Source organism: Rhinatrema bivittatum, chromosome 3 (assembly GCF_901001135.1).
Source record: "Rhinatrema bivittatum chromosome 3, aRhiBiv1.1, whole genome shotgun sequence".
Classification (NCBI taxonomy): domain Eukaryota; kingdom Metazoa; phylum Chordata; class Amphibia; order Gymnophiona; family Rhinatrematidae; genus Rhinatrema; species Rhinatrema bivittatum.
In genome coordinates, this window is record NC_042617.1 from 255,698,648 (window position 1) to 255,719,159 (window position 20,512).

Consider the following 20,512-nt stretch of genomic DNA (forward strand, 5'->3'; position numbering starts at 1 on the left):
CGGTACCGATTCACACCCCTAATTGCCAAGCTACTGATGATAAAGACTACTGCATGTGAAAATTATGAATTTCATTTCTTTGTCCACTGCTTCTAATCGTCATATTGTGACCACTAGCGTTGCACTTTCTTTAAACCTAACACATTTCTGTAAAACCACCCAAAATAACCAGGAATCAGTATATTTATTTATTATTATTTATTTATTATTATTTTTGATATACCGAGTTTCATGATAGGAATCACATCAACCTGGTTTACAATTAACAATGTGGGTAAAGGCAGAGAGTAACAAAGTAGAGAACATTTCCCAATACAACAACAAATATAGTATGAAACTTAACAAAAATTAAAACAATATTTTGGATGTGAGAAAGTTACAAAAAACATGGACGAATAACTTGGAAATGAAAGGGGAGGAATTGTAGAACGACTATTAGCATTTTAACCAGCTGTATCAATTAATAAATAAGTATAATATTATAAAATATAAAATATAGATGTGTAGCAAAATGATCAGATATGATATTGTTGTGAAGTATAATAAAATGTTGCTGTGACTGCGTGTGAAGTTAGTGGGTTTTTTTTTTTTTTTTGTTTTTTTTACAGTTCCTAACTTTTGTGTTTATGCTTATGATGAGTGGGGAATTTAATCCAGATCTGGGAAAGCTTTTTTAAAAAGCCAAGTTTTTAGTCTTTTCCTAAAAGTTGGAGCGCATGGTTCTTGTCTTAAGTCCGGTGGGATGGAGTTCCAAAGGATTGGACCTGCTGATGAGAGAGCTCTTGAGCTGTAGGATTTATGATGGTAGGTTTTGGCATGTGGAACCTGTAGTGATTCTTTGTAGTGTTCCCTGATGGGTCTGTCTGATATGTGTTTTTTAAAAGGGATTTGTAGGTCGAGTTGAGTGTGTTGATGGATGTTCTTGTAGATAATCATGATGGTTTTATACATAATTCTGAAGTGGATCGGTAACCAATGAAGGTCTTTGAGGATGGGGGAGATGTGGTCGATTTTCCTGGAGTTTGTGAGGATTCTGGCTGCTGTGTTCTGTACCATTTGTAGAGGCTTGGTGTAGGAAGCTGGGAGGCCTAGTAGAAGAGAATTGCAATAATCTAGTTTGGAGAAGATTATTGCTTGCAGGATTGATCTAAAGTCATGCGCGTGGAAAAGTGGCTTTATTCTTTTCAGGATATGTAATTTGTGGAAGCAGTCTTTGGTAGTTCTGTTAATGAATGGTTTGAGGCTAAGACGATTATCTAAGAAGGCTCCTAGATCTCTTACATGTGTGGTTTGTAGGAGTGTTGGAGGCTTTGAAAGTGTATTGTTGTTTTCAGGTGCTATAAGGAGATATTCCGTTTTAGACGCATTGAGGACTAGGTTTAGGCTGTTGAGGAGGTGTTTGATTTCTAGTAAGCAATTGTCCCAGTATTCCATTGTTATCGAGATTGATTCTTTTAAAGGGATCACAATCTGTACGTCGTCAGCGAAGAGGAAGTGTTTCAGGTTTAATTTTGTGAGTAATTGACAAAGTGGTAGAAGGTATATATTAAATAGAGTGGGTGACAGGGAGGAACCTTGTGGCACCCCTCTAGTGGAGGGGTGATATTGGGATTCTGTATTATGTATTTTGACCCTGTAACCTCTGTTTTCCAGGAAGGTTTTGAACCAAGTTAGTGAAGTAGCTGTCACTCCAATATTTGCCAGTTGTTTTAGCAGGAGGTAATGGTTGACGGTATCAAAGGCCGCCGAGAAGTCAAGGAGGATTAGTAAAAATGCTTTGCCTTTATCGATTCCGGAGAGGAGGAAGTCTGAGAGTGAAAGAAGTAGTGTTTCTGTGCTTGCAGCTTTTCGAAAGCCATATTGGTTTGGAGACAGAATTCCGTGGTCTTCCAAGTAGTTGGAAAGTTGAGTGTTCACCAATTTCTCCATTATTTTGGCTATGAATGGAAGGTTGGAAATAGGGCGGAAGTTGTTGGGATCATTTGGATTTAGATTCGATTTTTTTAGGAGGGGTTTGATTGAAGCTGTTTTTAGCTCATCTGGGTAGATACCCTGGGACAGGGAACAGTTTATAATTTCAGCAAGAGATTTTGATATAATATCAGGAATGAGAAGTAGCATTTTGGAGGGAATTTGATCAAACGGGTGTGATGAAGGTTTCATTTTCTTCAGCACCGATTGTATCTCTGTGACAGTGATGGGTTCGAATGAGTTAAGTTGGATATCTTTGTTGGGGAGAATGTAAGTGTTATCTTGAGAGCTAGTGGTTAATGGCAATTGATTAAGGAGATCAGAGATTTTTTTACTGAAATGAAGAGCCAGTTCGTCTGCTTTGGTCTGAGAAAGTTCGGGTGGTATATCAGGAGTGATGGGTTTGGTGAGATTGGAAACGAAGGCGAATAGAGCTTTTGAATCATGTATCATGTCTCATGTAATCATGTATCATGTATCATGTATCATGTATCATGTCTCAGGTAATCACCATTGACAAAGTGTATCCATACCAATCCTGGACAATTTCCAGTTGTTTCAGCTCTCAGCTTTTGCCGAAACAACTTGTGCTGTGATTAAAAGTAACTCTTAATCTGCTAGCTTGCTTCAAGTAAATTGGTCTTATGCTTTTGTTTTGTTTCCATTTTGTGCTCAGCAACTAGCATGACCTTGAAGCTTGCAGACTTCAAATTAGAGAAAGGGAGGGCTGTGTAGGTTGTAGCAAAGGAAGAAGGGGAGGAATCTGCAAACTATTCCAAGGTACTTCTAATAAAGGGGGAGGGAGAGGGAAGTTATGGGCTATGAAGGGAGGGCGGGAAAGGCTACCTAACATCCCACACTGTGTCTGTGTAATCTTTTCTTAGCAAAAAATATTCAGTACTCCCTAACAAGTTATGTATTGACCTTGTACACAATGTATCTTGTCAGTACTAACTTCTGATCACACTTTCACACGTACATGGAGCCTTTCCCTTACATGTCTGTCACCTCACACTAATATAATCACACAGACAAAACCATATCAAATGGTGTAGTAGCTACACTTTTCTACCAGCTGAGCTCCAATAAAGGTGACTTAGGGCCTATACAATACAACTCACACTAAAAGCTTTTTTCATGCACATTGGTAAAAATGTAATATACATGCTAAAGCCAGCATTAACATGCTGCTCAATAAATTTTACCAAGTGCACACTGAAAATCACACTGAATAACATGCGCATGATATTAGCAGGAATACCAATACAAAACAGTAAAGCGTTCATGCTAACTTCTGAAAAATGCCCATACTGTTCTTTTCAATCCACATCCCTTTCTTAACACATCAACATTCACACTGCTACTGCCAAGACTTTCCCTTCATACCAGCAACTCCTCCCCTAGCAACATGTATCAGCAAACACCACCAGCACTATCAAGCTCCAGCTCTAGCTCTTGCTCTCTCTCTCGCTCTCTCCTAACACGTGCTGATCCACCTCTGTCAGGCGCCCAATTTAATATTTAAATTGGCTGCTGCAGTAAAAAGGAGGCACTAGGGGAAATTATGCCCAGGAAAAGTGGCTGTCAGTGCGGGTTAGGAAATGGACCCTCAATATGAGCATCCGATTTCTCCTGCTTACCGGCACAATATATACCCACAATATACATGGCCTGGACTGTGTATGGTTGCATATGTGAGCATATATTGGGCACCCAGAAAAAAAAATTTTTCTGAATTTTTATTTTCTTCATTATTTGCTTTTCAGATTTATGAAAAAAATCCCTCCTACTAGTATCACCATGATACAAGTAGGAGGGGTCACAGAAACCTGAAATTTTGTTTTTTTACAATGAGCTCTTGAGTCTGGCAGACCTTTAGCCAGCCCATTGCAGGGATCAGCTAATAGCCTCATCTACATGTACTTTACATGTGATGAGCGCTATTAGCTACGCACTCGATTGGATGCACATTTTGGACGCGCTAATCCCTGTTTAGCATTGGGGTTATGGATGCGCGTTTTGGATGTGGAGGACTCTCACTCTCTGACTGAAATGCAGCCCCGAGGGGGACCTCCATTTCTTGTCAGATTCCAAGTGAGACACCCCCTCCTACAGCCCCAGGTGTGGACAAGAGTCACAAATGTGTTCCTGTGCAAAAGATTTATCACTCCTTGACTATAAATGGTGACTCCATGAGTAACTGAGGAATCAAGTGGTTTCGAGTTCTGGATCTGGACAATCAGTATCCAAGGTACTATGGCTCTCACTGGGCTTGGAGAGGGGAGAGTGCTCTGCCTTGGGCTTCAGAGGATTCACAGGAGAGGTGGTCTTCCCTATAAGAGCAAGTGGGCTACCCAGAAAGAACCAGTCCTAGAGACAACAGGGAGAGTTTTGTTCTGATCAAGCCAACCATCCATGAGTAACTTGGGAACAAGTGGATGAGTCTTGCAGGAGCTGGCCTTTAAGAGAATATTTATTTATAAACATTTGATATGCTGTCTTTTCCTAAGTTACTCTCAAAGTGGATAAAAATCAAAATTATAATGAAAGTTACAATTATAATTGCTTCACAAATTATAATTAAAACAAAGAACATTTAACCTAAAGATAAAGCAAATATAAAGATATAGTGAAGATAGGTTGTTGCAGTACATATAGTAGATAATAAAGGGTCTACTTGGTGGGTTGGACAGCAAGAATATAGAGATGGGTACAAAAGTACAAATGTATATATAATAAGGCAAGCATCTAGTGCCAAGGTAGTAGGAATTGTGAATCTATTACATACGATTAGCCAAGTGGTGGTCACAGTTGAGGGCTTATGATCAAGAATTTCTGATAGGTAGGAGAATGGAAAGTCTCTGCCATAGAATCTAGGGGAAGGCCTAGTCCAGGGGTGGTGAACTCCAGTCCTCGAGTGCCACCAACAAGCCAGGTTTTCAGGATATTCACAACGAATATGAATGAGGAACATTTGCATGCACTGCCTCCATTGTATGCAAATCTATCTTATGCATATTCATTGTAGATATCCTGAAAACCTAGCCTGTTCGTGGCACTTGGGGACTGGAGTCCTCTATCACTGGCCTAGCCCTACCCCATCCTTGATTTTTTTTTTTTTGCCCCGGAAGGTGACGTAACAAGGCATAGGGATAGCCTCGTATCTTATCCCTTATTTTTGAAGCATAGTAGCTAATTGCATGAAGTCGCATACAAGGTCATCTGGCAGAAGCCAGAGGAAGGGAGGATAGGAGAGCCATTTGGGAGGAACACAATTCCATTGTGGGAGTGCAGTGAAATAGAAGCTGAGAGAGATACTCAGAAGCCTATTGATTCACACATTTGAAGGTAAAGCAGAAACCAGTGCACCTGATGCAAGATTGGCTTTATGTGATCAGTTGCTTTGGTCCTACAAAGAGTCTTGCTGCCATACTCCATAAAAGTTATAGGTGTTTCTTGTGAGATGCTGTTAAAAAGAGTTATAATAGTCTATGTGGTTAGTGTTTAACACATGAATTGCAAGGTTGTGTTTCTCAGAGTAATTTCGCAATTGACAAATCTAGCACTGAAGCATAAAGGACCTGACAGTTTTTAAAAATTTTTAATATGTTTTTATGTGATAGTGTGTTTTTTAAATATTTCTATTCTGTAATCCGCTTAGAATTGTAGATAAGCAAAATATAAATGTATAAATGAATGAATAAAATAACAGATAAGGGTCCATGCACTATGTATTTTGGATTGACTTATACATTCTAATGTTAATCTACCGAATAGTTGCCTAGGCCTAAAAAAATTAGATCATATGTTTTTTTATGCTGAAGCAGTAAGTATTAGCAGGTGATGTCACATTTGTTTTATTTCTAGAACTATGTATGTTAAGACATATTGTAACCACCAAGAGTTGGTGATTGAGCAGGTATAAATTTATTAAATAAATCTGCTGGGGGTTTTCAGTTTGCTCAGCCCATCCCCTGCTGTATGTTCTTTCTCAACCATAATGCTTACAGTCTAGAACAAGTAAGAGAAGGCATAAAGCTATTTGTTTAAAAGGTGATAAATTAGAGGTTTGTCATTTTTGTTTTCTTTTAGAGTTGCGACAAACTTAGTGAGACGTCTGTGTGAAAGAGGTAAGCATATTTTTGCCTTTTAAATAGATATGTTCTAAAAGTGAGAATAAATATGAAAGTAAAATTTATTATGATAAAAAAAGAGATTTATAGATAAGGTAAAAAGAAGAACTCGCATAACCAAGAAACACATAAATGTATTCTATTTAAAAAAAAAAATCTAGCATATGAACTGCAGTGAGCAAAAGGCATCCTTCTGCTATCTTTTTTAATCATCTCCAGACAAAATATTTACAGAGAATACTACTACTCTCTCTGAAAAGTTTCATTAATCTTCAATTCCCACATAAAATAATAGGAACTTCTAGTTAGAACATAGAAGATTTCAAAATTTAGCTAGCAGAAGATAAAAAGGAACAGTACAGGAATGAGCACAATGTCATGATTTTGCTTCTGGCAGAAATGTATTTCTTGTTCCTTCTTGTCAGACCACATATAAGGTGCATTACAGGTAAAGCCTTAGCAAAGTAGTTTTGATGAGGAGGTCAAGTGCTGCCCTGAGCAGGTGAAGATGCTTCTCTAGCCTGTTCTGGATGTCATCCCCCGATAGCTCCTAACATCAGCCTTTTTGCTCATGTTGCCAGATCTCACCTTGAACAGGATTATTACCCTCTTGCTGAAGACAAATTTGGTGGCTCTATTGATTGACTATGGTGACCAAGTCAATGAAAAAAGATAAAGATAAAAGCCCCATGGCTGATCCAAAGATGGATAGAGATTGACTCTGTTTCCTCAAGTGAAATAACTATCATGGATTCCACATCAACAAAAATTTCTGGCTTAGACATAAAGCTGGACAAAATTTTTCAGAACTTAGAGGAGGTCAACAACACTTTTACAGCTTATGGGCAGAGAACAACCAAGCTAGAACAAAGAGTGTCAGACTTAAATGATGATATACAAATGAATAATGTCAATGTCCTAGACTTGCAGGCGCGCATGTCGCAGCTGGAAGAGAAAGCAGAAGATCTTAAAAATAGGTTGAGGTGTAATAAACTGCAACTTCTGGGAGTTCCAGAGTCAGTAGCTGACACTAAGACTTTTTGGAATCTTGACTACCTCACGAGCTGGACCTCGCACATACTGGATAGAGCACATGCGCAGACTGTGTCACAAGGAGAGATCCGGGCATAGGCCCTGTACAGTGATAACTCGCGTCTTCAATTTTTCCCATAAAACACCTGCAGTCTCTGCAACATGGAAAACAATTACTATATGAAAATAAAAAGGTACTGATCTTTCAGGACTATTCAGCCAAAGTCTCTGCCAGATGCTCGGAGTTCGTGCCAGTTTGCTCTAAAATGTACAATTTTTATTTAACACTTTTTCTATACCGACCTTCATAGTTAAAAACCATATCGGATCGGTTTACATCAAACAGGGTAAAAACAGGGTAAAAACAGGTATTTATTTACTATCTGTACCCGGCCACGCGTTGCTGTGGCTCAGTCTGATTAAATGGAAAAGAAAGAAAAGAGAGAGCATGTTTCGAATATGGTTCATTTCACAATGCTTGTGGGTATACAGTATTTTTTTGTTGTTACATTGTCTGTGCAGATATAGAGATTGTCTGGTTTGCTGACTCTAGAACACGCAACATTTAATTGTCCATGTGAGAAGCAATCTGTGTCTAGATGTAAACCGCATAATTCTAGAAATGAAAAAGAATGAAAAAAGAAAAAACATAAACTATACTCACTAAATGAATGGTATGGTAAACGACACAGCTGCAACGCAATGTCACCGAAATAATTAAATCAAAATGAAAATAAATCAAAATCTATGAAAATTCAATTTAACAATGCAATCGGAAACATTGAAATGGAATCGTAAAATCTTTATTCCAAGCCGTTAAGCCCATTAAAACGGGCGAGATTTTTGTCCCCTCTCCTCCTACGTCTTTGCTCTGCTCCGTTCCCCCCCCCCCCCCCCCCCAGCACCACGAAGGCCAGAGGCGGCAGTGGTAGGAGATGCAGTGGTGGCAGAGGAGGATCTCATGAGGCGTAATGGTCCTGCCATCCCAACTTTCTCCCCCCTTCCCCGGTGGTGGAGGGACAGGCTCAGACCCCTTTCACTCTATCCTTACAGGCCCCAACTTCTTTGCTCTCCCATTCCCCTCTACACTGAACCCCTTCCACTGTAACCTATAAGTGGAGAGCTGGGGGGGGGGGGTAGAGAATCTCTTTCTCATTCAGCCCCCTGTATAGGCTTCCTCTCTCTCTCTCTCTTGCACATACACTCTCCCTCTGTCCCTCGCACACGCACGCCCAATCCCTCTCACATACATACACAATCTCTCACGTAGTCTCCCTCTCTCTCTGGCACTCACACTCACCTTCAGTGCACATTACCACACTTCTCTCTCACACAGTTAAAATGGGCGGGATTTTTGTCCCCTCCCCACCTAAGTCTTTGCTCTGCACTCACAAGAGCTTGCAAAGTTCCCACACCAGTTGTGTCTGGGAGAGAGAGGAAAACACTCCTCCCCCCCCCCCCCTCTCGCAAAGGGCAGGCGGCAGGCACTGCAACAGATTTGGGACACGTTGCCTAGCTTACTTTGCTCTTTCTGGCAGACCTGTGCCTTTAAGAAATCCGATTGGGGGCTTGAGAGGGAGGAGGGTGCAGGGCTCTGGCTTTCACTTTCATCACGGTGCTTTGCTGGGAGTGGGGGTGGAGCGATGCCCATGTAAACTCTTCCTGTGGCGGCTGAGACCCACGGGAGGGCTGACAGCACTGCCTTCCCCCTCCCCCCCCCCCGCAGTTGCAGGATATTTACTTGGCTCCTCCTTATCTGCGGGACTCAGGGGGCAGGGGAGGAGGGCAAGCTGTTCTCTGTTCAGCTCTTTGCGCTTTGGCTGCTGCAGGCTGCAGCTGCTTGTGATCTCTTCACAGCCGCTTTCTACTGCATTTGCTCTGCTCCGGCCATCCCAACTCCCTCCCCCCTTGCCCGGCGGTGGACTGATTGGCTCGGCGACTCTTCTACCCTTTCCTCCTCCTGTGTGTAACTGTCCGGTAGTCCCTACTCCCCCAGCGGGGGAGGAACGGGCTGAGCCGTTTCTTGGAGTGGCAACTCATCTGCCCTTTCCTCCTCCCCTCTGTGACACCAAGCACGTAGCGCAGAGCTCAATTTATTTATTTATTTATTTGAAACTTTTTATATACCGGTATTAGTATTCATACATCATACCGGTTCACATTGTAACTAAAGGCAGAAATTGCAATCAACAGGGAGGGGAAAACAAGGAGGATTATACAAAGAGCAGGGGGGCATAGAAATTAAAGCATTAAAACTGTAACGAGCTATTTACAGGACTATATACAAATTTAAGCAGGTTACTTACAAGAGTAAAAGCAGGGGGCATAGAAATTAGAGCATTAAAACTGTAACGTGCTATTTACAGAAAAATATACAAATTTAAGCGGGTTACTTACAGGAAAAGTATAAGAGAGGGTTCAATAGGGCAGGGGTTGGGAGGGGGGGGGGGGGGGGTGGAGAAATTAGTCAGGGTAGAGGGGGGGAGGAGGTGAAGGTTAGTCAGGGTAGGCTTGTCGGAAGAGCCTCAATATAAATGGGTTCTGACCCACGGCCCGCAAATGCGCAGTAGAGAGCAGCTCTACCGCGCATGTGCGGTCCATAAAGCTCCATCGGGGTAAAATTTGAAACCAAAGCCAGCAAAGTATTTAATTAAAGGACTGGGAGTGAGCACTGTGCAAATGGCACACTAAGTGGTAGTTGTGAAGCTGTCAAGGGTAACCTAAGAGATGGGGGTGAGCATGTTACTAGGTCCCCAATCCCAAGGGTAGCTGATGGGAAACCAGAGGAAGGGGAATGGGATGTCTTGGACTCTTCTGGATGGGATTCAGGAGGAAGTAGGGACACTTGGTTCAATGATACCAAGCTGAGTATGTGTTGCGTCCGTCTCTGCTCGACGCCTTCACTCTGCCCTCTTTACCTCTGTGGCGACTCCCTCCAGGATTGATGGACAGTTAGCTGCCGCGGCGTCTCCTTGCCATCTCCCTCTGGCGTCCCCGAACTGGCATGATGCTGCGGATCCGCCATGTTGCCTGATGACGTAGGGTGCGCACGCTCACGTGCTCCAATTGATGTACCAGCAAGGGTGCGAACCTCAGGGGCGTCCCCCTGGGATGACGTCATCCGCTTCCAATATAAAAGGTCTCAGTATTCGCTATCGAATTGAGTTAGCAAGGGGAATTGCTGGGGATTGCTTCGGCTTTTCTCCCAAGCTACTCTGCCTCCTCGGACTTACCCAGGGGTACCCGCACCTCGGGGGTCTCGCTCTCTTTTCTTTATTTCAGATTGCAGATAAGGAACCGGTACTCGCTCCTCGAGGGTCCATGTTCCTTGAACACTCTGAAGATTCTTTACTGCCTGGAAGCTATCGCAGATACAGACATTTGTGAGTTACCATTGCTCTCTCAGAGCTTTCCCTGGAACCAGGTACTCGCTCTTCGAGGGCCTATCCCTTTCCAGCTACTGAGCTTCCTTAAAGACCTTATGTGAGTTTTGTCATCCAGTTCTGGCTGTGAACACAGCATACCCTGTCTACTCACTATCTATAGTTTCTCTTCAGCTCAGCAATCCTGGGATCGCTGTTCCAGTGCCTGAGGGACTTCAGCCCTGCCGGGCATATCAGCTCACTACTGCCACCTCTGGTGGTTCTACTAACCTGTCTAATAAAAGAACTATCTGTGTCTGTCTCCATACCCAAGCCTAGCTGGTGGTTCCTCTCAGGATATCCTCCTGGGGGCGCAGTCATCTGCCATCGGCCCAAGGATCCACCTATCTACATTCCTCTACAGCCGAGTGTCCTCTCCAAGCACTCCGCTGGTAACAGATGGCTACTCCTTCCCCATCAGGAGTCTTCAGCTACAGATTCATAACAGATTGCTATTCCGCAGTCTATACCTTAACAGTTTAACTACTCCCTCTACAGGAGCTGAGCATATCAGATTGCTAACTCCTCCTTCCACAGGAGCCAGTTCATAAAAGATTGCTAACTCCTCACGGAGAACCATAACAGATTGCTAACTCCTCCCTCCACGGGATCCTATTCCTAACAGAGATTGTTAACTCTTCCCTTCTTGAGTAGAGCATACAGATTGCTAACTCCTCCCACCATGGGAGCCAAAACATTACAGTATGTGAAATTGTGCCCCTAGTGTTCCCCTATTTACCTGTGCAGGACCAGGCTAGATGACTGGTCCACCTTAAATCCGCTCTTTGGGCGGGATCTTGCAGGGCAGGTGGAGCTCAGAGGGCATAACCAAAGGAGATGAGATCCAGGGAGAGATAACCAGACCATGCCCAGGTCTCCAGGAGGAAGGCAGCTCCTGTAACATAACACTGTCCAAATACTAAACTGAGACGAAGCTGAATTGTGAGTAATTAAGTACACTGTTCTGAAGGGAAGAGAGTCTACTGTTGTGTGATTGTGAAGCTATAATAAAGATAAGTGTTTTAAGAAAGGCTGAAGTCAGACTAGTTTGTATCTCCAGGCCTGTGGGAATCAACGCTCATTCCCACAATGATTTAAAAGTGAAAAATATGCTGATCTATCCCGTGTGACTCTGTCTTGCATAAGGGGGAAACATTATGGTTTAATACCCTTATAGTTGCACAAGAATTCCTTGCTACGCTGGAGCAACCAAGTTGAAGTATACAGTATAGTATAGTATGCCACTTTGCAGAGGATAGTGGCAGCTGTTTATAAGAGGAGGAGGAAGAGGAGAAGGAGAGAAATGGTTTATTTCTCTGCTGCCAGTTAAGTAGGATGGTTGCGCCAGAGGCTTGTTTTGACTACGTTACATCGGAACAGCGATCATCTGGACGGACAAGACGAGACCACACATGCAGCAAATTTATTTTATTTTGTTTGCTTAGTAAGGGCTCTGAGTAGTGCTCCTTGCGGCTTTTTTTTTTTTTTCAATATCAGATGTTGGATTCTGGACTTAATCATTGGATGGTTCACTCTTTGGTGTTACGCTGCTACACCTGCTTTATTTTCTCAAGATGCAGACAATTGTCCAAACTATTCTGCAGGAACTGTTTCCCCCTCCCCTTTTTTTTAACAATGTGTGTGTGGACAGTTCCTCTTATTATGTTTATTGATAAGCAATTATTTTACCAGTTCTGAAGTTTCAGTGCTAGCTCAATACATATTTGATCTGTTCTTGTGTTTTAGTATTGGGAGGTTAAGGTAAGGCATGGAAGGGGAGGGTGAGAATGAATGGGAGGTGACGTTTTGCTGATTGGACATGTTTTCCCAAAGAAGGGAATTTGGTAATCTCCCAAGCTTACGTATGCAATTGAGTAAAACAGGAGCTTTTACTGTTAGTACCAGTACTCACAACTCTAACCTGACTTGGCAAGCTTCTCTCATAATCACTTTCTTTACTTCCAGATTTATGTTGCAAAGCACCACCTAAGGGTGATCCTCTGTATAGCACAGTATCCACTTAACTCTGTCATGACAATCAGGCTGATGCAATATCAGCACATGTTAAACGGGTGTTCGTGATTGAGCGCCTGCTCTCCTAACACGCACCAATCCACCTCTCCCGAGCGCCCAATTTAATATTTCAATGGGCTGCCGCAGTAAAAAGGAGGTGCTAGGGAAAATTGTGCATCTCTAGCTCCTCCTCGACATCAGGCACCCAAGAGAAATGGCTGTCAGTGGGTTATGAAAATGGATGCTCAATTTTATAAGCATCCATTTTCCTAACCTGTGCACAGCCAAGGGTTAGGAAAATGGATGTTTGTTAACTGAGCCTCCATTTTCCTAACCTGACTGCCAGCAACATATTTTTTTGCCATTTCTCCTTTTTTTGGTTTCTCCAACTTAATATTGCCACGATATTAAGTAAATCAGTAGTTTGAGTTTCTGCTTTTCTGTTTACTTTTGGGGCTCCTCAAGAATTAACGCCTGCTCCGGGACAGGCATTCATTTTTAAGAGTAAACATTTGCGTGTTGGGCGCACAATTTTTTTTTTCCATAAGGGTTAAAAGCTAATAGCCTCATCAACATGAATTTACATGTGATGAGTGCTATTAGCTAAATGCTGGTTTGGACGTGCATTTTGGATGCGCTAGTCCCCTTACTGCATGAGGGGTTTTGGATGCGCGTCCAAAATGCGCTTCCAAACACGTGTAAAGCCGTGCACTCAGCCGAACCCACTATATTCCAACGGCCTGAATATGTCAATAATTCTTATGTTGGCCCAATAAAAGGCTTTATAAACTGCAAAGATTCAGTTTTCTTCTGTACCAGTATGCTTACTAGAATGTTTGACTTTAATGTTTTAGAGGAATTTATGGATGAAGATTTTTAGTTAAAATTCCACGTGACAGACCATGTCAGCGCTGCACCAGAAATAGGACAGAAAACAGTCTCAGGGAAAGTATTACAAGTAAAATGTATCGACAGAAGCCAAAGATTTGTTAGGTCCTTGTGGGTGGCATGCTAGGACAGAGAGGTGCAGAAGTTTACACAAAGTATCACATTACAACCCCAAACTATCACTGAATGTATCTAGAAACGGACAGTCACTGGGAATGTGTAAGAAATCAACCATTCTGATGTTCAGCAGCCATGCTCATGCTGCCTGTTCTTTACATAGAGACAACATATGATTTCACATTTGCAGGCAAACACATTCACACACAAAACCATCAAGTACAGCTGAAAGAGCTATACTCCCAAATCAGCTGAACAGCACTTGCCACTGCGGTCCCTCTGGAGATACATACAAGCTAAATACCTCCTATGGTCACTGGGATACTCTGTTCTTTCTATGTCTATGTGCCTGACAGCCTGAGACAATGCACATCCCCACATGAGGAAAAGGCCTGTCTAGCTTGACCTGCATCATTTAATTAAAAGAGACAAGATATTTCAGATGTTCTCAATATGTTGGTGTACTTGAACCAATAATGCTAGAAGATAACTACAGCTATGCACAGATAGAACTCATGAGTTGATAGGTGTCATCAATGTGAGTATACAATTTGCAGTGAAGTCTGCTTTATTTGATGACTTAACTTACCTTCCTTCGAATAATACACTTTAAAACTTTGAATTCTGAAAATGTTTTTCTTTGCAAAGAAAATTATTTTGAGTTATTGGCTTTTGACAGATTCTCCTTCTGTGACCCATTGGAGAAATCCAATTCATAACTTGTTAGTTATTAAACAGATGGCCTATTGTGAAGGGATGCCTAAAAAGAGGAACATATTTTTGGACTTATGGGAACCTTACCTTCAAGATTTGCCTCATAGAGCAAGAAGATTAGTTTTAATGCCTTTTGAGTGTTTATTTTTTTCATTATACTTGAATACATGGATTCACTTGTTCTGTTTAAGTTTGTATGATTATGGTTACCTAGGAGGGGCAAAGCGTGGGTATAGTTTATAGTTTATATAATTATAGTTTTAAAGTGCTATGTGAGGTAAACTAATAATAGAGATTCATTAATATTTATCCATATCAGTAGGCACTAGGCATGGTATGTAAAAGGAACACTTGTATGCTGTGCTCCTCCTAAGTAAAAAGGGTTTTGACGTAAGGATTTTGGGTGATCTGGGAAACTGTAGGCAAGTGAGCTTGATGACTGTGCTGGGCAAAATAGTAGAAGATATTCTGAAGAATAAAATTACTGGCCATCTTGATAGACACAGACTAACTGAGCAGAGCCAGCATGGATTAAGCAAAAGGAAGTTTTGTCTCACAAATCTGTTAGATTTTTTTGAAGGGATTAATAATCATGTGGACAAGCGTGAGTCAATCGATTATGGTGTATCTGGATTTTCAGAAGGCATTTGACAAAATCCCTCATGAGAGACTCATCAGGAAATTACAAAGTCATGGGTTAGGAAGCAATGTTCTATTGTGGATTGATAACTGGCTAAAGGAGATGAAACTGAAAGTTGATCTGAAGGGTCCTATCTCAGTAGAGAAAAGTAAATAGTGGAGTGTCATAGGTATCTGTATTGGGGTTGGTGCTTTTTAATATATTTGTATATCTACTCCCCAACATAGGTGCATATGTTTGATTGCGTGCAAATACCTGCAATACATTGAAAGCACATATTTGTCTTACCTGTTTTATAAGCATACATGCATACATTTTTGGGTAGATTTTAAAAGATGCACGCGGTTCCCAGCATACACACATGGACACGCTGATTTTATAACATGCGCTAGAGAGTGCATGTTATAAAATTGGGTGGCCGCGCACGCATGTGTAGGTGGCACATGCAAGGGGGAGTGAATTTTTGCAAATTGTTTGCTGCGATGCAATCAGGCTTTCCCTAGTTCCCTCCCAGTCCGCTCCAATTAAGGAGCGGACTGGGAGGAAACTTCCCTACCCCCCTACCCTAAACTTCCTCCCCACCCCCAAACCCGTCCCAGTGACTTACATTTTTTTTGTTTTACTACTAAGTGCTCCCCTGGAGCAGAAGTAGTTTGCGCGTGCTGGCCAACTGCCAGCGCACGCTTCCCCGGGACAGAGGCTAATAGTTGCTGTCCCGGCCGGCCTCCGTCCTGCCCCACCCTGCCCCTCCCCACCCAGACCACACCCCCAACCTGCCCCTTTTTCAAGGCCCGGCACTTGTGCGCGTATTGGTACTTAAGCGCGAGGCTGGGCCCTGCACATAAGTACCAATTTTTATGCTATTGTTCTTATCAATCATCTACCTTACAATTTTGCTGGTACCGTGGCATTGCTTAAAACCGCTTAAACTGTGGCATTGACTAAACTTATTATCTAGCAATGAAAGTCACTATTACTCGTTGGATGTCTTCTGACTCATGCCAGCATATTAATGAGAATATGCATATACGTACCAGCTAAGATGAAGTCATATCTGAAGTCCACCAATCCCATGCCAATGGATTGTAGTAACATGCTGTCAAGATTAACTTTTGGATCATATGCATGAAGTCCGGAGAAGAAAGAAAAGGACTTTGGACCATACTGCTGCTCCATTGCTCACTGCTATTCACACAGGCGAACTTGGCACGCACGACTTTTCATGAAGCAAGCTAAGCTTCAGGACTGGGCTCAGCTCAGCCCAGCCCTGCTCCATTAACTGTGAAGAACTTGCCTACATCATCCTTGCCTAAGCCCTGGCAAGTTGTTTTCATCCCATGCTTGTCTGCATAATTTACAGAGGCTTCTACATGTTCCTGGTTTGCCTCTGTGCGACTGTGGTGTTAATATATCATTTGCTTGCCGGAGGTCTAGCTGGCTGCCCTCCATGCTAAGACAGGGCTGTGAATCTGAGACCATCTCCAAGATATCTTCATACATACTTGGATAAATCAAGATGAAGATAAACCAGCTAAATTATTACTTTAAGCTGAGGTAGTTTAACTGGCATTATATTCGAGAAGTGCAAGTTAATTTTGAGTTAAATGCAGGGATTTTCATAACCTTTGTAACAGCAGTGATTTAATCTGTTAAATTAGAAACTTAAAAACAATATCTATCATATAGAAAACCATTGTATATTTTATGTTGCTATAATAAAAATTATCCACCTCAAAAAAGGTGTAGGCATTCTGCTCTCTTTATATGAACTTGGACCTTATATTATCTGATTTAAACGTTAGACAAACCATGTAAGACTAAAATCCCTTATGGTACTTTTGATATATATAAAATAGAGTTTACAAGCATACAAGCTACTTACATGCATAACTGCTGTAAAAATTAACTTGTTTATTTGAAGTTTATTATAACCATGAGCATGGATTTCCCAGCCAATATCCCCTTTTTCATATCTTGTTTTGTCATTGTTTCCTATGGAGCTGAGGCATGTAAGTGCTTCAGACATATATAAATGAGGCAGCGTGGTGATGGAAGTGTGACAGGCATTTATGGCTTCTTGTCCTGAGTCAATGCTGACATCATACTGTGAGCATGCTGCGTGGTTTCTTTTTTTTGTTTTTTGACTACCTCTTACTTTGTCATTCTTACAACCTAACTGTGGTCACAGTCTCAACAGAATGTTCTTTTATTTTTCTGTTTTCAGAAACCCCTCCAGATGCTCTAATATTGGAATCTCCCTTTACCAATATACGCGAAGAGGCGAAAAGTCATCCATTTTCAGTGGTAAATACTTAAACCCGTACTATAGTGACAGCTGAAAACCTGCAGATGCCCATCACAGGCTGAGGCGCAGTTGCAGCCAGCCATGGGGAAACACTCATGAAGTCTTCTATCCAAATAAATGAAACCAATGCAGAATCTTCTGGCCAAATGAGCAAACTCTTGCAATTATCTTCCAGTTTTCAGGGGACCATATGGTATATATTTTATTTACCTGTATCTCTGCAGCTGTTGCAGAGTAACCAGTTAAATGTGAAAATTGCTGTTTTGTTCAGAATTGTAGATAAGTCTTGCCATCTGCCAGCAGTGATATTTCTCATTGCATAGTGGCATAAGCAAAAGATAAATAAAAAAAAATAGGAGCATATGATAAAATGGAACAACTGGTTCTGTATAGATTGCTTGGCCAATCTGTTAGTTCCGTTGAGTTGTGTATTGTAGTGTTTGGTTTGGGAAACTCTCCTGGGTACGCTGTGCCGAGGATATGTTCTTCCATTGCTCATGTTCCAGTTTGCTGTTAAAAATGAAAGCAAAGACACTGAACAATCATACTTCTGCAGTGTTTTGCAAAATTAAATACACAACTATGGTCATTCTTGCAAGGAATATTGCACAATGCCAGTGGTATTCAGAATTTGGTGCTGGAGCAGGGAGGAGCTAAGCATCTCACCTCCTGACTATGCAGGGAAGGGGAGGAAAGATGGAAGGAAAAGGGGAAAAGGAAGATGGGCCAGGGCTCCAGCATACTTTAAAAAAAAATACTGTCTTTTTAGTGGGGGGAGGGGGAGGTGGGAAGAGGACTGGAGGGAGAATAGTCAACTGGGGGACTTTTTTTTAAAACAGCATGTCCCAGGAGTTGGGAGCATGGGACAGAAATTGGATCAGCCAGAGACCTTTTTAAAAATCACTTGGGAGGGAGACTGGGGCAGCTGGGGAACTTTTAAAAATAGTATTTCAGTAGGGGGTTGGTGGAGGGAAATTGGGGCTCAGCAATTCTCCCCAGCTGCCCTAATCGGCTAGGTTTAGGCTTGCGATTTCGGTGCGTGAATGTGTCTGGCCAGGTCAGGCAGCTGGCGCTGAATATCCCTGCTAACTTTGTTTCCCCCAACTTCAACCCTGTCCTCTGGATCTACCGAAGTTTGATCGCCCAACCCTGATAAAGTTTCAAAGCTAGGCAGCTGATCCCTTTGATAATTGGACCCCTGTGTTGATGGTTTCTTCGTTGAAGCATTCTTTACAGTAAGTTGATAATGCCTCACAGCAACTTTGATTGACATCTGTGTCCTTTTCAAATTTGTGCATGTAATTTTCCTTCGCCATGAAAATTACGCATGTAAGTTGAAGACCCAGATGGAAACTGGTGCAGTCCTTTCCCTTCTGCATCATTCAGCAAGGGAGGTAGGCGGAAGGTTGCGTCCACAAAGCAGCCAGTGCATTCTCTGCTGCTGCACCAGGGGAGCTGGGAGGAAAAGTGAATAGGAAACAAGAAGGTTTGCGGGATGTGGGGAGAACGTAGACTATGCCATACTGGGTCAGACCAAGGGTCCCATCAAGCAATATCCTGTTTCCAACAGGGATGAGGAGAGAGAGCAGCAGCCTCAGGTTCACACAGACAGATACACACACAAACAGCTTTTCTCTCTCACACAAATACCCTTCTCCTCCTCCTCCTTGTACAAAGAACCAGCCCCAGCTCTTCCCTCTCTGGCATACACACATGCACACAGTCCCTCTCTCATTAAGAATGTAAAACTTGTACTGTGCAAGGTTTCAAAAGTCCCCATGACAAGTAGCAATGACTTATCATCATCATTTGATATAATCTTTAAACCATGCCCCCTCAATGTGCATGGAGGCCTGGGAGCAGCCAGGCTGGCAGGAGAATCGGGGCTTACTTGCTGCATCTGATTGAACCATATTGCTTGCAATATGTTATATTAATGGACATTATTTGTATTCCGTGTGTATGTACACTGCTGCGAGCAAACGTGGAGCTGCAATTAACTATGAATAAATATGACAAATGACATAGATTATATGAAAGAAACTGACCCATGCCATGCGAGGTAATTTGTGACACAGTTATAAGCATGGCTGCTTCCCTGGGAGACAGAGAAATTTAGGGGACCTGTACAACTTACCAGAAATGTTTTTTATATTGACACAGGACATTACTGCTTGCTGTGTGCATTTTTGCCACGCTGCGGTTACAGCTTTGTTTTACTTACTGCTGGTAATTTGAACCTTGATTGATTGGGGTCATTTTTACTAGAAATTCAGTTCACTATTAAAGGCAGACTAATAATTCTCCCGACCACATCATTGCAATTTCGTGCAGTATTTGCTGTGCTTTCAGTTCCTTTGTTTCTGGGAATATACATAAAAACACCCAAACTTCCCTGTTAATGCAGTTGTACAAAAAAGGAGCAAACTGTACTAGGCAGGCTAAACTATCTCCTGCTCTTACTTTGAAATCAGAGTATTGGATGTATTACAATGACATTGTAACTTAAGTCAGATGAACAAAAACCTGCTGATTTCATTTTAGTGGCTACAGTGGCAGAAATGGGAAGCAAACAAAATGGATGTGGTGGGATTCCCCCTTAACAGTTATAGTGAAGCCCACTGAAATCCAATGGTGACACTTTTTTTTTTTAATACATATTTTAACCCAATTTTTTCTCATGCACTGAATAATCAGCATTTTCAGACTAAGTCAACCATACTGTGGGGCCCATTGTCAGGGTATCTGGAAAGGAAGCCTCCAATGCTAACCAACAGTGTTGTCATGTTCCAACATTAGGTCACCTGAACTATGTGGGATTGCTCATCCTTCACTAGAGTGCTAGCAGATGCAGCGCAGCCCTTGTGAGTTCCAATAGGCAGAAATCTCTAACTAGGTTGCCTTGATTATAAGTCATTGAACTAACTCCATGTAGTCACAACAATAAATTCATGTAGTATTCCATAATGGTTTATACCGGTACAGTTGTCACTGCGTTGCTAACTCTCAAGTAAAACCATTTTTGTCAGTTTTGCCAGGTTCTTGTGTCCCTGTTTGGTCTCTGTTAGAAACAGGATGCTGGGCTTGATGGACCCTTGGTCTGACCCAGCATGGCATGTTCTTATGTTCTTAATCTTTACAAACATTTTTCTGCACCCTGCCTGTTTCTATTAGCAGTGGTCTATAGTTGCTTATTTGTAATAAATGTTCTTTGAAGATAGTAGTTCACCAATCACACAATCGGCCACTTGACCGATGGAACCAAATGGATGATTTC

General features: G+C 42.0%; 1 protein-coding gene across 4 annotated transcripts in view; it reads left to right on the forward strand.

The window, feature by feature from the left end:
* Positions 1–20,512, forward strand: part of ABHD12 (abhydrolase domain containing 12) — a 349,778-nt gene that overhangs the window by 297,541 nt on the left and 31,725 nt on the right. For all 4 annotated transcript variants that reach the window (XM_029594492.1, XM_029594493.1, XM_029594491.1 and 1 more), the window contains 2 exons: positions 6,064–6,101; positions 17,155–17,234. In XM_029594492.1, coding sequence (XP_029450352.1) covers positions 6,064–6,101; positions 17,155–17,234 — 118 coding nt within the window. The remainder of the gene's footprint in view (positions 1–6,063; positions 6,102–17,154; positions 17,235–20,512) is intronic.